Source organism: Condylura cristata, unplaced genomic scaffold, assembly GCF_000260355.1.
Source record: "Condylura cristata isolate star-nosed mole 26May11 unplaced genomic scaffold, ConCri1.0 scaffold00013, whole genome shotgun sequence".
NCBI classification, from domain to species: domain Eukaryota; kingdom Metazoa; phylum Chordata; class Mammalia; order Eulipotyphla; family Talpidae; genus Condylura; species Condylura cristata.
This window is the reverse complement of record NW_004567114.1, coordinates 47,425,846-47,443,566: the sequence shown is the minus strand read 5'-3', so window position 1 is coordinate 47,443,566 and position 17,721 is coordinate 47,425,846. Positions and strand designations below refer to the sequence as shown.

General features: G+C 34.0%; 1 protein-coding gene across 8 annotated transcripts in view; it reads right to left on the bottom strand.

Annotated features, from left to right (window-relative positions):
* The window catches only part of RALGAPA1 (Ral GTPase activating protein, alpha subunit 1 (catalytic)), a 207,467-nt gene that overhangs the window by 170,275 nt on the left and 19,471 nt on the right, over nucleotides 1–17,721 (bottom strand). For all 8 annotated transcript variants that reach the window (XM_012724483.1, XM_012724485.1, XM_012724488.1 and 5 more), the window contains exons 2-4: nucleotides 7,088–7,198; nucleotides 6,668–6,717; nucleotides 4,633–4,690 (exon numbers count right to left, since the gene is read on the bottom strand). In XM_012724483.1, the coding sequence (XP_012579937.1) occupies nucleotides 4,633–4,690; nucleotides 6,668–6,717; nucleotides 7,088–7,198 (219 nt within the window). The remainder of the gene's footprint in view (nucleotides 1–4,632; nucleotides 4,691–6,667; nucleotides 6,718–7,087; nucleotides 7,199–17,721) is intronic.

Genomic DNA, 17,721 nt, shown 5'->3' with positions numbered 1-17,721 from the left:
TGCTATAAAAGATTCCACTGTATAACTATTTTATTTTCTAGTTATCTTTATCTTAGAAAATTTAGTTCAGGTTTTTGCTAATACCAACAATGTTATAATAAATGTTACTTGTTCATTCCTTTATTTATAACTAAATGTTACATTCTTGTATGCATTTGGGTTTTCCGGAATATAAAAATAGGAATGAAATTACTTACTTTTAACTTCTCTAAATAATGGAAAATTCTCTCCAAAATAGTGGAGAAACTTAGAATTACTAACAGAAGTATATGCGAGAGCTGTGGTACCACATTCTTGGCAACATAAAACAATAGAGATGTTCTAAAATTTGCCACCTCCTGAACATTAAATATGTTTTCATTTGATGTTTCCTAATGAGAATGAAATGAAATGAAATCTTTTCATTATTATTCAAGCATCTGTAAATTGCCAGTCATAGCCTCTGCATATTTTTCAATTTTGCTTTAAATATTAGAGTCCTTTATTCTTACCACTATGTCACTCTTATGAATTGGTGATATATTCTCAGTCATCTTTATAATGAATAGATGTGTGAAATTTTCAAGTCAACTGATCATTATTTCTTGTTATCTGTACTCTAAAATTTTTATCTTAAAGTTATAAAGATAAACCAATCTTTTCAAAAAGTTTTAAAGTTGCTTATGACAAGTCAGTCCTGAAATCAATCAGAAATTTATTTCTATGTATTTTTCCCAAATAAAAAAGCTAAATGTTGCACTGATTCTCTGAGATTAATAATGAAATAAAATGCTATCTCTATCATATGTCAAATGCTGGTTAACATTCTTTGCTGTTTGCCTGTTCACCCCACAATAAAAATACTGTTTTAGTTATTATAACCTTTAATAAATCCTATCAGTGGTATGAAAAATGCCTAACAATACTATCCTCCTTTCTCTCCTTTCTTATTTTTACAAGGTGCATTGGTTTTGCTTTTCCATATAAATATTGAATTAATTTCTATTACAATGAAAAGCTCCTATAGAAATTCTGGATGAGAACTGTTATCATTATATTCTCAATCTATGAATATTGCATAAAATTTCATGGTCTCCAATAACCATTTCATTACCATACATCAATTTGATTTTGTATATTTTTTTTTGGAGGCTTATTTTAATAGGTGACAGAGAAAACAAAGTAGGCTGTGGATGGAAATGAAAATTCCTGATTCACTGGTGGGAACTGTTTCAAATCTTTTTTCTAACCATTAACTCACTGAATAAATGAAATTACAAAATATTTCTCACTAGTTAATAATACACAGATTCATCTGTCATAGATACTGCAATATATAATTTAAAATAATGACCATAAATTTATGAGCCTAAACTGCTCTCTCCATTAAACCCCTTATAAAAATTTGACTTTGGAATGAAAGTTGCACAAAAGAAAACAAACACAATCTCCATGGAATACTTTTTTTAAAAAAAAAGATTTATTTATGCATACAGAACTGGGGTACAGGCCACAGGTGCAAGGGTGGTGAGAGGATTCACCAGAGACAGAGTAGGGATCAATACAGGCAGATGGACGAAGTACACTGCTGAGGGGAGCAGCGAGCGGGTCAGGAGAGGTCTGCCACACCATGTGGGTCACCTCCAGGGTGGGGATTAAACTCATGCTGAAGTGGCTTTAAGCTTCTTAGTGCTGTGCTTTAACCCACTGCGCCACCAGGGAGGGCCCACATGGAATACTTTTCAAGGTAGGTTTTTAAGAGGTTAATGTGGTCTAGCCCCATTTAGAGACTTTTTCCAACGTAGTATGCTTTGTCCAGTAGTTCACAGTCTGAAAATTAGTTAGTTCATGATTTGATGTACTTGGTTCATGTTTGGTAACCTCCTAATGTTCATGAAGGCAAACCCTATGTTTAAGAATCAGTAACTTTCCTGCTTCAATACTTAAGAAGGGGAATGGAAATGAACCCCCAGAGGGTTCTGGAGTAAAAATTAGCAACTATCACTATTATGTCAAGAAAAATAGAGTAATTCTAATGAACTCTGAATTGCAAACTTTTTTTAAAATCAGGTTGACCAAGTTTTTCCTGCTTTTGATATTTTCATGTAATTGTGTCAGATGAAGCACTAGGGACTCTGGGGTGAAGAGCACACAGATCTCCCTGTACTATCTTAGCAACTTCCTAAGAATCTGTATTATTTTACAATAAAAACCATTTTAAACATGAGTCTGTCATTAGGTAAAGGTTACTAAGTTTTATTTTGATAGTGCTTATGAAATGGAAGAACTAAAATATGCATTAAATTGCATTAAACCGCTCTTAAATACCAGGTCCAGACCCATAATGTGCACTGTTTCTTTCTTTTTGGTGCACTGTTACTTTTAAAATCACCTTAATACAATGGACTATGCATGCTTTGGTGGTGGTGAAGCTATGGTGCATCTACTGTGGGGCACTGGGAGAGAGCCAAGATTTAAATAACACTAACAATGTAAAGCAACAGAGGTACTTCAATTAAAAAAAAAAAAAAAAACACTCTCAGTCAAAATAATGACCTAAAATGGACTCCAGTTGATAAAAGGAACTCATTAGATAAAGGCAAGGAGGCAATTTTTAAAAAATTGGAGAATATTAGTAATTTTCAAAGCTAATTAAGAAGAGAACCTCAGCCTGACATGTTCTATTCTCAGGGTAGATTCTGTAAATAGGTATACACACTGGATGTGTAATCTATGCATGTGGCCAATATTACTGCAGTTCCTACACCATGTTTAAAATGCAAATCCTCATATGACTCAGATTATCTTAGAAATGGATAACTTTCAAATTCTAGCTATATGTAAAGGTTATAAAATAAACTATAAATTCGAATACTAATTTCAGTGAACTCCCACTCTGGATCTTAAAAGTATATGATGCAACTACAGGTTACCTATTCTCAAGCATAATGGATCATCTGTAAAGATGATATTTTGGGTCACAAATTGTCTCAAAACCTTCAACAAAGTTAAAACCATATATTTGATGTATTTCATGTAGAAAGTAATTATATCACAAATCACAACAGAAAGAAATTGTGGTAACATAAGATATTTGAAAATTAAAAAAAACTATGGGGTAAAGAAACTTAAAAGACATTAAAAGACATTTTCAGTTGATTGAAAATGAAAACACAACATGTAAAACATATAAAAATGCACATATGAAAAAAAGGTAAACAAGAGGGAAATTTAGTGCCTTAAATTAATGCTAACATCAGAAAAAAAAAGAAACCTATCAAATTAATACCCTAAGCTTCCATCTTAAGAAACTAGAAGTAATGACCAAATTAAACCCAGTGAATGAAATACTTAAAAAAAAAGCTAGAAATCAATGAAATAGGAAACACAAAAATAGTGAAAATTAACAATACCACATATAATTCTTTAAAATTAACACTAATGACAAATGCCTGCCTAAACTATTTTATAAAATAACAGAAAAGACACAAATTAGCAAAATCAAAACATGAAAGCGATGCCACTACTGTGCTATAGGAACGAAAGGATTATAAAACCCATTAAGAAACTGAATGAACAGGGGCTCCTTGGTTGCCTAGGGGTTACGACTCAGCGCAGCCACTTCCACAACCCTCCACAGTAAAGCTGTCTGAGTTCAATCCCCAGCAAGGGAGCTGACCCATATGGCACAGAGACTCTCCTGTTTGGTCCACTGCTCCCCTTAGCAGTATATTTCAGTACATCTGCCTGTTCTGCTCCCCACTCTGTCTCTGGTGAATCCTCTCACTGCCCCTGCACCTCTGGCTTGTACCCCAATTCACATGCATAAATAAATAAATCTTCAAGAAAAAGAATCGCAGGAATCCCCACTTCAAAAAAAAAAAAAAAACCTGAATGTAAGGCATATAACACTGTTGCACCAATGTAGATCTGGTGGCTGTATATTTTCTATGAGAAGGATCATGAGAATCAAGAGCTGTAACATATTAGAGACAATGAACCAAAGCCAGCAACTATGGAGATTCCTTTTTTTAATGGAGGGGAGGGGAGATATCTTTTAAAAACTGCCACAGAATCCTGTGGTGACACTGTTCTTGTTCTGTAACCAGACTCAAAGCCAGCAAGTATCAATGGTGTAGATAATGATATCAGAAAATTTATGACCTACTGCCTAGCTGATGTCTGACAGTAATCCACAGCCATTTCTTTGCTTGGCTTTTCTACCTCAGCTTCATTTCATGAACTGGGAAGTCCTGCTTTCACTCTTCAAGCAAGTCTTAACTCCAGTTCTCCCCATTTTTTAAAGCAAGCAGACATTGTTTACTTTGAAACCTATAGCCCATGACTTCGATTTATGATTCACAGAGAGGTTAACATTAAGTCTACTTTAATTTTTGGTTTTAGTTTTACCATCATTGCTAATACATTCAGAGTAAAGGAATAGGTGTGTCAAAAAAATTTACTTTGACATTTTGACTAGAAATCCTCCATTTATATTTTAATCTTATTTTCCCAGTCAATCTAGTCCTGCATTCCTTACTTTACTTTTACTGAAACAAACTATGAACTCATTTCAAATAATTACAAACCCATTAAAGAGCATTTATATATACTATCTTTATTTCAAAGATTAAATACTTTCAAATTACTCACCAATACTGTGAAACTGCCATCGCTGATGAATTCTTTCTGGAAGAAGTTGTAAAATTTTCTAAAACAAAAAATAAACAGCAAGTAGTGAATTCACATCCTGTACAATGTGGAAAATTATAGAGCTTACAGTAAGCCTTTATGAATTCAAGTAAAAAATATAAATACAAAAGTCTAGTAGTATTGCCATTATTTTAGCAATGGCATACTGCTCAGTATTTGAGAACTCCAAAGTACAACAAGTAATATTAATGAATATGTGGGAACAGGAAATTGATGAAATTAATCTTTTATAATGACATGAAGAATAAGCATATTTCTCTTTAATATCTAATATAATATCTAATTTAAAATCTAATATCTAATATATTTCAAAATGTTCAGAAATATCTTAGAATGTATACTTGTGCATATTATTGATACATATAAAATATCTCAGATATTAATATATGTGACATTTTCTTTCTCCTATTTTGATAAACCTAAAGGAAATATTTTTTTGTGGAGAAGGGAATATTTTTGGCTCACAAAAATTCCTTCAGTATTTGTACTGTACTAGTTAATTCAAATGAACCTAAAGGTATTTACATATTATGACAGTTATAGTTATGAGATCAAAATTTTAAAATTCAGAAGTCCTAGGGTTAAAACAAAAATAGGCTTCCATTAATTGAAAATAAACACTTTTTCTAATGTTCCAAAAAACATATACTGTACATATGCAGTGCAGTACAGTACACATACTGTAGATGAATGGGTGCCTTACCTACCTACAGCTAAATGGTTTCTGCCTGCTGAATGATATTTGTGTATAGCTGTTATTCCTCTCACTTCTTTATTACTGAAAGCTCATAAACACTAAACTAGATATTTTCTATAATGGAATATCATTAATCCTTGAAAACTATCATAAAAGGAGAGTTTATTAAACTCATTCAACAAATGAGGGACAAGTTAAGTAATATGCTTGGGTTAGAAAGTGGAAGAGCAGAGATTTTAACCTCAATATGCCTATTTCCAAAATTTGTACTTTTATACTACTTGGTTACAAAGAATGGAATGCATGTTTTATACTCCCCTTTAGCTTGCTATGATCTTTATGGATCTTTGCCATCCAAAAGGATAATGAGGAAATTACATAGTTCTTCACAGATGGTCCCATATGAGATAAAACTTCTTTACCTGTGTTTATTTTTATTTTGTTGTGAAAATAAAATTTAAAAAGTCAAAAAAAATCTGTGAACTACTCAACAGCATCCTTAAGTTATGACATATATTTAGACTTAATCCCTATAAAGATATAAATGTCTATTTATTTTGATGCAATTAATATAAAGGTGAAGAAATTATATGAATGCTTAACTGCATACAAAACAAATCCTGCATCCTATTATAACAAGACATTATGATTTTTTTTATTCTAGAAAAAGGAAAGCACTAAAAATATTTCATCATCACTACTCTCTAATGATAGAGGTGAGATATTATTATCCCCCCCATCATTAGTAGAAAAATATAAACAACCAGGTTAAATATTTTTTCAAAAAGATGAAAATCTTCTGTTTAACATCACATAACAACTATATAAAATGCAGTGGATCATTAAGTACAAATGTATTTCTGTGCAAAGAATAACTGATCAGTATCTACTATGTATGAAAAAACAAATACTTTTTAGGAGACAGAATATCCTGAAAGAGTTTCTATTAACCAAGTCACCTCGGTTTTCTGAATGTAGGGCAAGCATGAGTGTATAAAGGAACACTTTCCAGGAATTATTATAGTGCTTTTGAGTCATAGAGCAAATAACCACACATACGGGCATCACTTTCTCAGTGGATACATTTATTCTTTCTCAAACACATCTCTACTTTAATGTTTTTGCCATAAACAGTTCATGCAAACACCAGTAGAGGAGGAGGTTCTTGGAAAAGGAGAATAATCACAGGGTTTTATTGTATGTTTTAGAATTTCAATATATTCCTTTGTATGTTCTAAGAAATTTTTCAGAGGGGGAATGAGATAAATTGGTACTTACCTCAAAAATAAAAAGTATAGCATCCAATTCCTCCCTTTGAGACTTGTGACCTGAAATATTTTAACAGGAAAATATATTTAACTTACATCATATCTGTCCTCATTGTTAGCCACTTAGAATATTTCAAACACTTAAGTTTTTTCTGTGATTCCCTAGTTAAACAGAAAAGTCTGACACTATGGGCCTGACACAGGCCCTCAGGGCAGAGCAAATCAGTGACAGAACAGAAAAACTGGACAATAGAAAAAACAATCTTATAAGCCTTCTTAAGTAGCAATGACAGTACTGCTACCTATAATGTGATAGAAGTGTCTAAAAGCTATGTTATCAAAATTCCAATGGGCATAGCTCTATTTTAAAATTAATATCTATGGCAAGTTAAAACATAAACATAAGCCAAGATCAATTTTAACATCTTACCTTTCTGTTTAAGACTAGCTTCTATAGTCACAAAATTCTCAAAGAACACGTAGTATATATGTGAAAAATGTTGATCAAAAAACTGTTTAAGATCAACAGACTCAGCATTCTCTGAAAAATAAAGTTTTTTGATTACTATTTACATATATGTTAAATCATGTTCAGCAAATCTACACAGTGGCAAATTTCCTTCATAAAAGGCAAAGAATTGTTTCTAACATTCCATCCTTTTAATATATTTGACAGGTGCCTCTCTGGTGGCACAAGGGTGAAGTCTCAGCACTATGAAGCTACTGGCAGCCATCGAAGCTGGAGCTTGATCCCCAGCCAAGGAGTTAGCCCTCATGGCACTGTAGACCTCTGGCCTGCACTCCAGTTCTGTATGCATAAGTAATAAAATATAAATCTTAAAAAATATATATGACACATGTGTTTACATGTCTATAACCTTGTTCTTAAATTTTTAGCTTTTATAGATTTTAGTATTAATGTAAAAATTGGTTAATCAGGATCTCCCTGGTGGCACAAGGGTTTAATTTAAAGCGCAACACTGTAAGGCTATCCTTTCTTGCTACTGCAACATGAGTTTGACCCCTGGACAGGGAGCAACTCACAAGGCACAGCAGAACACTCCTTGTTTCACCTGCTGCTACCCTCAGCAGTGTTTTTCAGTTGATCTGCCTGTTCTGTTCCTCAATCTGTCTCTGGTGAATTCTCTCAGCACCACCGCTCCCTACCTTTCTGGCCTGTACCCAGTTTTTGTCTACATAAATAAATAAATCTTGAAAAATAAAACTGATGGATCAAGTTATCATAATCTTTGTTGTGTAAAAGAAACCAATATCTCAGAGATTTATTCAAAATCATTAATTATAAAGTAAGTTCTACAACTACATTTCTCCTGAACTTCTCCCCAACACAGCTTAAAATCAGTATTTCTAAAAGTAATCATTTATGGTATTTATGAAGACCAAGTGGGATTTATTCCATGGATGTCTGGATAGTTCAAGGTAGATAAATAAATTAGGCTGTATGGTGACAGGTCTAAGGTGGTAACTTTCAAAGTGTCCTGAGCCTATACCCTAAAACATATACAATGTGTTAATCAATGTTACCTTAATTAATCATTTATGTTGTCTAAAATACAATTATTCACTAAACTGGTATCTTACAATAGCCTTATAAATAGGTACTTAAGGATTACATCGTTCAAACACAAATACTGCTCTAAAAGAACCATGAGTATGGTCCAGGGCACACAAAACTAAACATATAATAATGTGTGCACAGTAGAAAAGTCTTCGTGTTGAAAAGACACAAAATATAACAATTTATAGATTAAAAAATTATATTCAGGGCCCTCCCTGGCACAACGGGTTAAAGTACAGCACTATGAAGCTATTGCAACCACTGCATCACAAGTTCGATCCCCCACCAGAGGGGTGACCGCACTGGCACTTCTGACCTCTCCTGACCCTGCCCACTGCTTCAATCAGCCACATATTTCATTCCATCTGCCTGTTCTGCTCCCCACTCCATCTCTGGTGAATCCTTTCATCCCCCGCACCTCTGGCCTATACCCCAGTTCTATATGTGTAAATAAATCAATCTTTAAAAATAATTACCTTCAACACTCAGTGAGAGGTGATGGTGGGAAGAAGAAAAGCTTAACCCAGGAAAAATTATTTGTAAAGATTTTTAAATGTACAAAGAATTTTGGATAAGAAGTATTAGACTGCATGGGAAGGACACAATAGGTATAAACAATTCATGGAGTAAGGTAAGCATCAAGCATGAAAGGATGCAGAAAAATAACCATTTTAAGAGTTTAGAACATTTTGATAAAATTTAAAAAATAACAGGTTTCAGATATGTTGCAGAATGTCTTGAATGTACAGTAGGCAGAATGGATTTAGTATTCAAAACGAGGTGTGACGTAAGTACATGTATACTTACAGATTTTATTGATTTATTTTCAAGGGAAGGGAGAATGTTAAGGGGAAAAGGAAAAATGTTTATACTTTCTACTCTTCAAATTTATTTATGAAAAGCAGCTATTTCTTTTATAATAAAAAATAAAGTTAAAAGTCAATTTAAAAAAGTATATTGTTTACCCTGGGAGATGAAAAGTATTGTTAATAAACTTAAGGTAATATCAATTAATTCCTTATAATGTTCTATGACTCAATGGAAGATTTAAGATTTACTGTCTAAACAGTAACAATACAGATATTACTCTTATGAATATTTTATTATCTGATGAATATTCAGAATAATCCTTGACATCTCACCTATAGAACTTTTCAAAATTATCTACCTTTTTCTCTACCCTGTTAAAAGGATGGATGACCCTCCTATATAATTCATTAAATTTTCTACATTTCTTTCTTCAAATAACAATGCTTCAAGGGTATTTTTTGTCTTTTTTGGGATTAGTCTATGGCTCCATTCAAAAAGTCTATGTCTACTTTAGTATTCCCCCTATCTAGTAAAGCAATAGGTTCATATGTATTGATTTTTTTTATTACTACTACTGATAAGCTATTTTTACTGCATTTTGTAGTTTGAAAACTTTATCTTGGAAAAGACTGTACAACTGTACAACCTACTGACAAATAAAATAGCATTGCTTCCTCTTGATTGGAATTGGAACACCCAGCTTCCACTCCTACCTAGAACACTACTTGCATGAAGTTTCACAGAACTAGGAAAAAGTAAGGCAAGCATAGTTGGAATGGTTCCTACAAACTAGACACACTCTTTTAAATGTTTTACAGAAATTAATTCATATAATCCTCATGGCAACACTATATTATGATTAGAGCCCCATTTTATAGGTGAGGAAATAGGCACATTTAATAAACTCAGAGCAGTCAAGAACTTAAAAACTATACAGCCTGGACCAAGTGCCCATAATATTAACTTCCATATTATTCCAATACCAGTATAATACATCTCTAAGAAAATCAGAGCGGGGATAGGAAGAAGGAGCTAATTAATTTATCTGTTACCTAACCGTAAGAATAATCACAAAATACCAGTTAAATATATCTTATAAATTATCAAAATAAAAAGCACATAAACCTGAAAAACAGGGAAAGCATTCCATTTTTCCAAAAAGTAGTCTGAAGTAGCAAACAATCATGAAATTTAAATGCTGCTATAGTTACCTCTAAATTTCCTGAAATTAATGTTTCAAACATAACTAAAATCCCAGGGGAAGGGAGAAAAATGAGAACAATAACAAAGCAAAACAAAAGTCAAAACAAAAGCAAACATGAATCAACTCAAGATTCTGTGACACAATTCAGGAGCCAAGAGACTCTCCTAGTTTCCTTCCCATACAAAATGTTAACAAAGCCTGGAAACTACACACTTGCTAATAAAAAATATTGGATTAAACTTAAGCAAATTTGTTTTTAGCTATCTATTTGTAGTGAACCATTTAGCAAATAAAGACTTTTACAAAAAATTTTAATGAAGAAAAAACAAAATTAACATGGTACAGCATGGTAAAGAAGAAATATAAAAAAAGGTAAAATACAGAAAGAATACACTTACTTAATGATGATTTTCCTTCTAAAACAGTAACACAAAAGGAAAGGAAAATGGTACAGAAATGAAATCTAGAAAATAAGATTATAGAAAAGTCTACTAATTTTAAACTCCAATACCAACTCCCATTCTTTCCTAAAAGTTTTCCCTTAATTAATGATTTCTCTTTCTGTAAATGTCTTCAATAATTGTAGTCAATATCATTCCTAATTAAATCATAATAGTATTATTCTAATAAAGATTCTGGATGTGGTTTGGGAGCAAAAAGCACATCTTAGCTTCTTTCATCTTACAAATTTTCAAAATTTTATAGCTTGTGAAGAGCACTTAAGAAAGTTTATGTGTGCAAAATTTTCCCATATTTGGATGAGTGGATCAAGAAGATATGGTACACAGTCACAATGGAATATTAATCAGAAATAAAGATAAAACTCATGCCTCTGTAGCAACATGGATGGGTCTGGAAGGGATGCTAAGTAGAGTCAGAAAGAGAAATAAGTACCAGATGGTGTCACTACAATGTTGACAGGAGAAACAAGACTAAGCCAGGAAAAGACAACCCTTAAAAACTGATTGCAGAACTGAAGTATTCAAGAGGAGGGCTTAGAGAAAAGGCAGGAAAAAGAGGGAGGGAAGGAAGGAAGCATACTCGACTATGGTGATAGATGACTTGGCAGCAGGTACACTACAGTGGCAATACCTGCTGGGGAGACCTTTTACAATTAAGAGTAAATTATTTTTTTTTAAAGGGAAAATTGTGAAAAGAAAAGCATATATAATTTCTACATTGCCTGTACCCTACTACTACTTCCCTCCCCTATAGAGAGCCATTTTTAAGGCTTTAGCCTTTCATCTTTTTTTTTTTTTTAAATAGAGTGGTTTCATCACTTAATTACAGCAAATATGCATTTTTTTTTTTAAATAAAAAACCCTTCCTTTTCTTGGATAAAAGAAATTTTCTCCTATTTTTTTTTTTTAAGATTTATTTTATTTATCTATTCATACAGAACTGGGGCACAGGCCAGAGATGTGGAAGGTGAGAGGATTCACCAGGAACAGAGCAGGGAGCAGAACAGGCAGATCAACGAAGTACACTGCTGAGGGGAGCAGCGGGCGGGTCAGGAGAGGTCTGCCTCGCCATGTGGTCACCTCCGGGGCAGGCGGGAATCGAACTCATGTGGAAGTGGCTTCAGATTTCTCAGTGCTGTGCTTTAACCCGTTGCGCCACCAGGGAATTTTCTCCTATTTTAAGAAATGCTTCTATTTAATTTACAGTTTGTAAATTAGGATTTTTTTTAAATAATTCAAATAAATGCTTCAACTACAAGTTCAAGTTGATGTTTAAAAATTATTTAGGATCGGCCCTCCCTGGTGGCGCAGCGGGTTAAAGCACTGCACTGAGAAGCTAAAGCCACTTCCGCATGAGTTCGATCCCCGCCTGCCCCGGAGGTGACCACATGGCGTGGCAGACCTCTCCTGACCCGCCCGCTGCTCCCCTCAGCAGTGTACTTCGTCGATCTGCCTGTTCTGCTCCTCACTCTGTCTCTGGTGAATCCTCTCACTGCCCCTGCAACTCTGGCCTGTACCCCAGTTCTGTATGAATAAATAAATAAATCTTTAAAAAAAAATTATTTAGGATCACCAATATCTTATCAAACTTTGAGAATACTAACTTAAATAGCAAAGTAATTCTGAACTTCATTTGGTTTCCACAAATAAAACAAATAACCTCAATATTTTTAAGAAACTTTTATTAAGTTTTTAAGAACCCAATTGTGACATTTTCTCTACATATTTTAAGACATTTAAGAATAAACAGATATGTGATTTAAAAATACAAAGTGCAGAAGCCAATTCTCCCAAGATTAAATTTCAAAAGTTAGGTGCTTTCCTATAAAAGTTATTACATAACCAAAGCTGGAAGACTAAAATCTCAACGTAGTTTGCAATATTATTATTCTTCCTCATCCAGTAAAAAAAAAAAAAAAAAATCACTACTTAGAACTCTAACTCAACTGTTCATGTCATAATACAATAATCTATGTTGTTTATCACAAGTAACCTGCTTCTAATAATAAAGTACCAATCAGTGTAAATTACTGCCTCAACAAAAGAACAAATGAGGATGAATCTAACTGGGCAGATTGTCCTAACACAAAATACCCTCTTGTTCAAAAACAGAGGTGCTGGATGAAATATAACCTCACCATAGAAGGGGGAGAAGAAATTGTATATAAAAGAGAGAAAAGGAAGAGGATTAAGTAGGATGAGAAAGTGACACAGGATAAGAATGGTAAGAATGTGGGATGAAGAAAGGGCCCTGGAGTTTAAGGGGAAATATGGAGGTCGGAGGAATGGGAAGAAGTGAAAAGGTAGTGTAGTGAATAAGGGGAAAGAAACACTGAAAGATAGTAAATATTTAAGTTACAAAGAATAGTACAAATAGGAAGGAAAGAGAACAAATGTAAAAAGAAGGCATCATATCAAAGTAAAATATAATTAAGAATTAGTAACTAAAGTTAGACCCCCCCCCCAAAAAAAAGGATGGCAAGTACAAAAGAACATAGATAACAGTCCCAGAAACTCAGAGACCAGGAAGAGTGCCTAGTCCACTAGCAAGCCAGACTAGAAAAATTCATAATCTATGCAGTGATTAACCAAGACTAAACACTACTCCAGAGTTATCTGACATATTATAAAAGCAAGCTGCAAAAGCATCAAACTGTTTCCAAATAAACAAACTTAACTATGATATATTGCAGAAAAAAGCTCAAGAAAATTGATACATAAAATATCCAGAATCCAACAATGAAAACTTCACAATGCCTGGTATACAATTAAAGATTACTAGGCACACAAAAAAGCAGAACTTAACTCATAACGAAGAGAATCATAATCAAGCCAGATTTAAACTAGATTTTAATCCAGGTATTAAAAAAAACAACAACAAAGGCATTAAACTTAGTTATTCTAACTATATTCCAAATATCCAAAGGTTGCGGATAGGAGATACAAGGAAGCTTCACGTCAAATTTCCAGATAAAGTATGTAAAATGAAAATTAAGCCAAATAGGATAATCAGAAAACTGGTATTATAGAAAAAGCTTTTGCTCTTAATATTTAAACAGTTATCTTTGAAAAGTTTGAAACAAAAATAAAAATGCAGGACTAAAATGGATGTACACTCCTCAATTAAATAACTGAGTAGAATACTACTACCCATATAAATCAAAACACCATGGCATTGGAATAAAAACAGATACACAGGTCAGTAGAACAAACTGAGACCCCATAAACAAACCCATATATGTATGAACAGCCAATTTATGACAATGGAGCCGTAAGAAACCAATGGAGAAAGTCTCTTCAACAAGTAGTAGGAGAAAAACTGGATAGTCATACACAAAAGAATGAAACTAGAACTATCCCACACTACACACAAAATTTAATGAAAAATTGATTAAAAACTTAGATGTAAGACATGAGGTCATAAAATATATAGAAGAAAATACAGGCAAAACACTAGTCAACATTGATATCAGGAATATCTTTTATGACTACGCAAATGCAAAAAAAAAACAAAAGCAAAAAATCAACATTGACATCAGGAATATCTTTGGTGACTACGCAAATGCAAGAAAAACAAAAGCAAAAATAAACAAATGATACTATATCAGACTAAAAACTGGGACCCTTCCTGGTGGCACAATGGGTTAAAGCGCAGCACTATCAAGCTATCTACAACCACTGCAGCACGAGTTCAATCCCTGGCCAGGGAGCTGACCCACATGACACAGCAGACCACTCCTGACCCTCCCACTGCTCCCCTCAGCGGTGTTTTTCAGTCAATTCATCTGTTCTGTTCCCCACTCTGTTTCTGAATCCTGTTACCACCAGCACCTCTGATCTGAAGCCCAATTTTTGTGTGCATAAATAAAAAATAAACAAAAACCTTCTACACAAAAGAAAACTGTATCAAAATGAAAATAGATCTACTGAATAGGAGAAGATATCTGTGCATCCTATGTTGATAAGGAAATAATATCCAAGGTCTACAAAGAATTTATAAAACTTAACAACACCACAAATTATTAAAATATAGGTAGAGGTTATGAAGACACTTCTTCAAAGAAAACATACAACAGCCAAAAGGCTTCAGAAAAGATGTTCACTGTCTCCTATTGTTAGGAAAACTCAAATCAAAACAGTAAGGAATCACCTCAGACATGAGAATGGCTACTCTACAAAATCAACGGCAAGTGTGAGAGATGTGGAGAGAATGTAGCTACTGGGAATAAAATTGGTGCAGCTGAATAGAGATGCCTCAAAAAAATTAAAAGTAGAAATTTCCCACAATAAAGTCTAGGTATTTATCCAGAGGAATATAGAAAAATGAATTCAAAGAGATATGTACATCCTCATGGTCACTAAAGCATTATTTACAACAGCAAAAAGCAGAAAATATAAGTGCCCATGGACAGGTGACTGGATAAAGAAGTGATATACATACATACACAGGAATACTACAGTTTTTTTTAAGACTACACTAAATTTAAAAACTAAACTTTAAATTATAAAAACAAATTAGTGATTATGAAAAGGAAAGGTGTAAAGGGGTTGGTCAATCAGGTAAAAGGAGTCAACTGTATGGTGTTGAAAAGTCCATAAAACTGGACTTTCAATGGTGACTTAATATCCTTAAAAAACAAAAACAGAGAGAGAAAGAGAACTGGGCTTAAGTCACAGTGCTTTCAGACTAATCTCACCGTGGCCAGAGTTTGATCCTGTTTGATCCCCAGCCAGGGAGCTAACCCACTTGGTGCAGCAAACCTCTCTGGTCTCCTGTTCCCCTCATTAGTGTATTTCAGTAGATCTGTCTGGTCTGCTCCCCACTCTGTCTCTGGTGACGCCTTTCAGCCCTTGCACCTCTGGCCTATACCCCAGTTCTTGTATGCATAAATAAATAGGAAACAAATCTGTAAAAAAAAAAAAAAAAACGAGGACACTTTCCAACTCATTCTATAAGACGAATATTACTATCACTGCAAAATTAGAAAAAGATTTTAAAGGAAAATTACAAACCAATTTGAACTCTTATGAACATAAGCACAGAAGCTTCAACAAAATATGAAAGAACTCATGCGACATAAAAAATTTTATATAGGGCCCTCCCTGGTGGCACAGCGGGTTAAAGCACTGCACTAAGAAGCTAAAGCCACTTCCACATGAGTTCCATCCCCGCCTGCCCCGGAGGTGACCACATGGCACAGCAGACCTCTCCTGACCAGCCCGCTGCTCCCCTCAGCAGTGTACTTCGTCGATCTGCCTGTTCCGCTCCCTACTCTGTCTCTGGTGAAGCCTCTCGCCGCCCCTGATCAAGTGGGATTTACCACAGAATGCAAGATCTGTACAACGTGCAAAAAAATCAAACAATGCAATGTAAGGGTCAAAACCAACCCAATAGTCTCAACAGTCACAGAAAAGGCATTTTAGAAAACTCAACATCCTTTCATGATAAAGGCACTCAGAAAGTTAGGAACAGAAAATTTCCTCATTTTGATTAAGGGCATTTGAATATCCATAGTTAATATCATACAGCCTTGTAAACGATTAAAATCTTTACCTTCTAAAAACACAAATGTTCTCTTTTGGCATTTGTACTCATATAACATTATATAGGAACTCAAAAGCAAAAAAATTCAGGCATGATAAAAGAACTAAAAGCCATTATAAAGTAAGAAGTATTACATCTATTTGGAAATGACACAATCTTATATCCTAAGAAACCTGCAACCGAAAAATTAGCAGACCTAATAAAGGTATTCATTTTAGTTGCACAATATAGGATGAATATACAAAATAAATTTTATTTTTCTCCACTCGCAATAAGCAATCTAAATGTGAATTTAAGTAAACAATTTCATTTATGATGACATGGAAATTAATAAAATGCTCCAGAATAAATTAAAAAAATGCCAAGATTTATACACTGAAAAACTATAAAACATCACTGATAGATTAATGAAGACACAATTTTTTTTAAGATTTATTTATTTATTCATACAGAACTGGGGTACAGGTCTGCCCAGACATGTGGGATCACCTCCAGGGAGGGCGGGGATCGAACTCATGCTGAGGTGGCTTTAGCTTAGTGCTGTGCTTTATTTAGCCCACTGCACCACCACCACCACGGAGGGCCTCCCAAGACATAAACTTTAAGACATTCTATGTTGATGGACAGGAAGACATAATAATGTTGAGATACAAGTATTTTCCCAAAATATCTAAAGATTCCATGAAAGCACTCTGATTATTCAAGTGGCAACAAACTGACATGCTGATCTAAATAAAACTTATGGGAGAATGGAAGAGACCCAGAAAAAAAACAAAACTAAAGAAGGACACTTTGCAATTTCTAAACTTAATACAAAGTTACAGCAATAAAGACAGTATGGTAGTGAAATAAGGATAGACATCAATGAACACAACAGAACTGAGAGCCCAAAAATAAAGTCTTACATTGATGGTTAAATTATTTTTAACAAGGATAAACTCTTAGCAGAAAATATGATCTTGGTCTAATCAATGTTTAGATATAAAGAAAGAACACTATTAAAAAAGCAAGACAAGCTACAGGAGGAAATATTTGCTGACAAAGGAATAGGATCTAAAACATAAGGAAATCTTTCAACAGTTAAAAAATGTAGTATAATCCAGCCCTCCCTGGTGGTGCAGCGGGTTAAAGCACAGCACTAAGAAACTAAAGCCACTTCAGCATAAGTTCGATCCCTGCCCCCAGGTGACCCACATGGCCTGCAGACCTCTCCCGACCTGCCCACTGCTCCCCTCAGCAGTGTAATTCATCGGTCAGCCTGTCTACTCCCCACTCTGTCTCTGGTGAATCTTCTCACTGCATCTGTGCCTCTGGCCCATACCCCAGTTTTGTATGCATAAATAAAAGAAATCTTTTTTAAAAAATAGTATATTCCACTTAAAAATAGACAACAGACTGAGTATAGATGATTCTCCCAAGAAGATATAGCCAGTAAGCAAATGAAATTGTTTGATATTTCATTAGC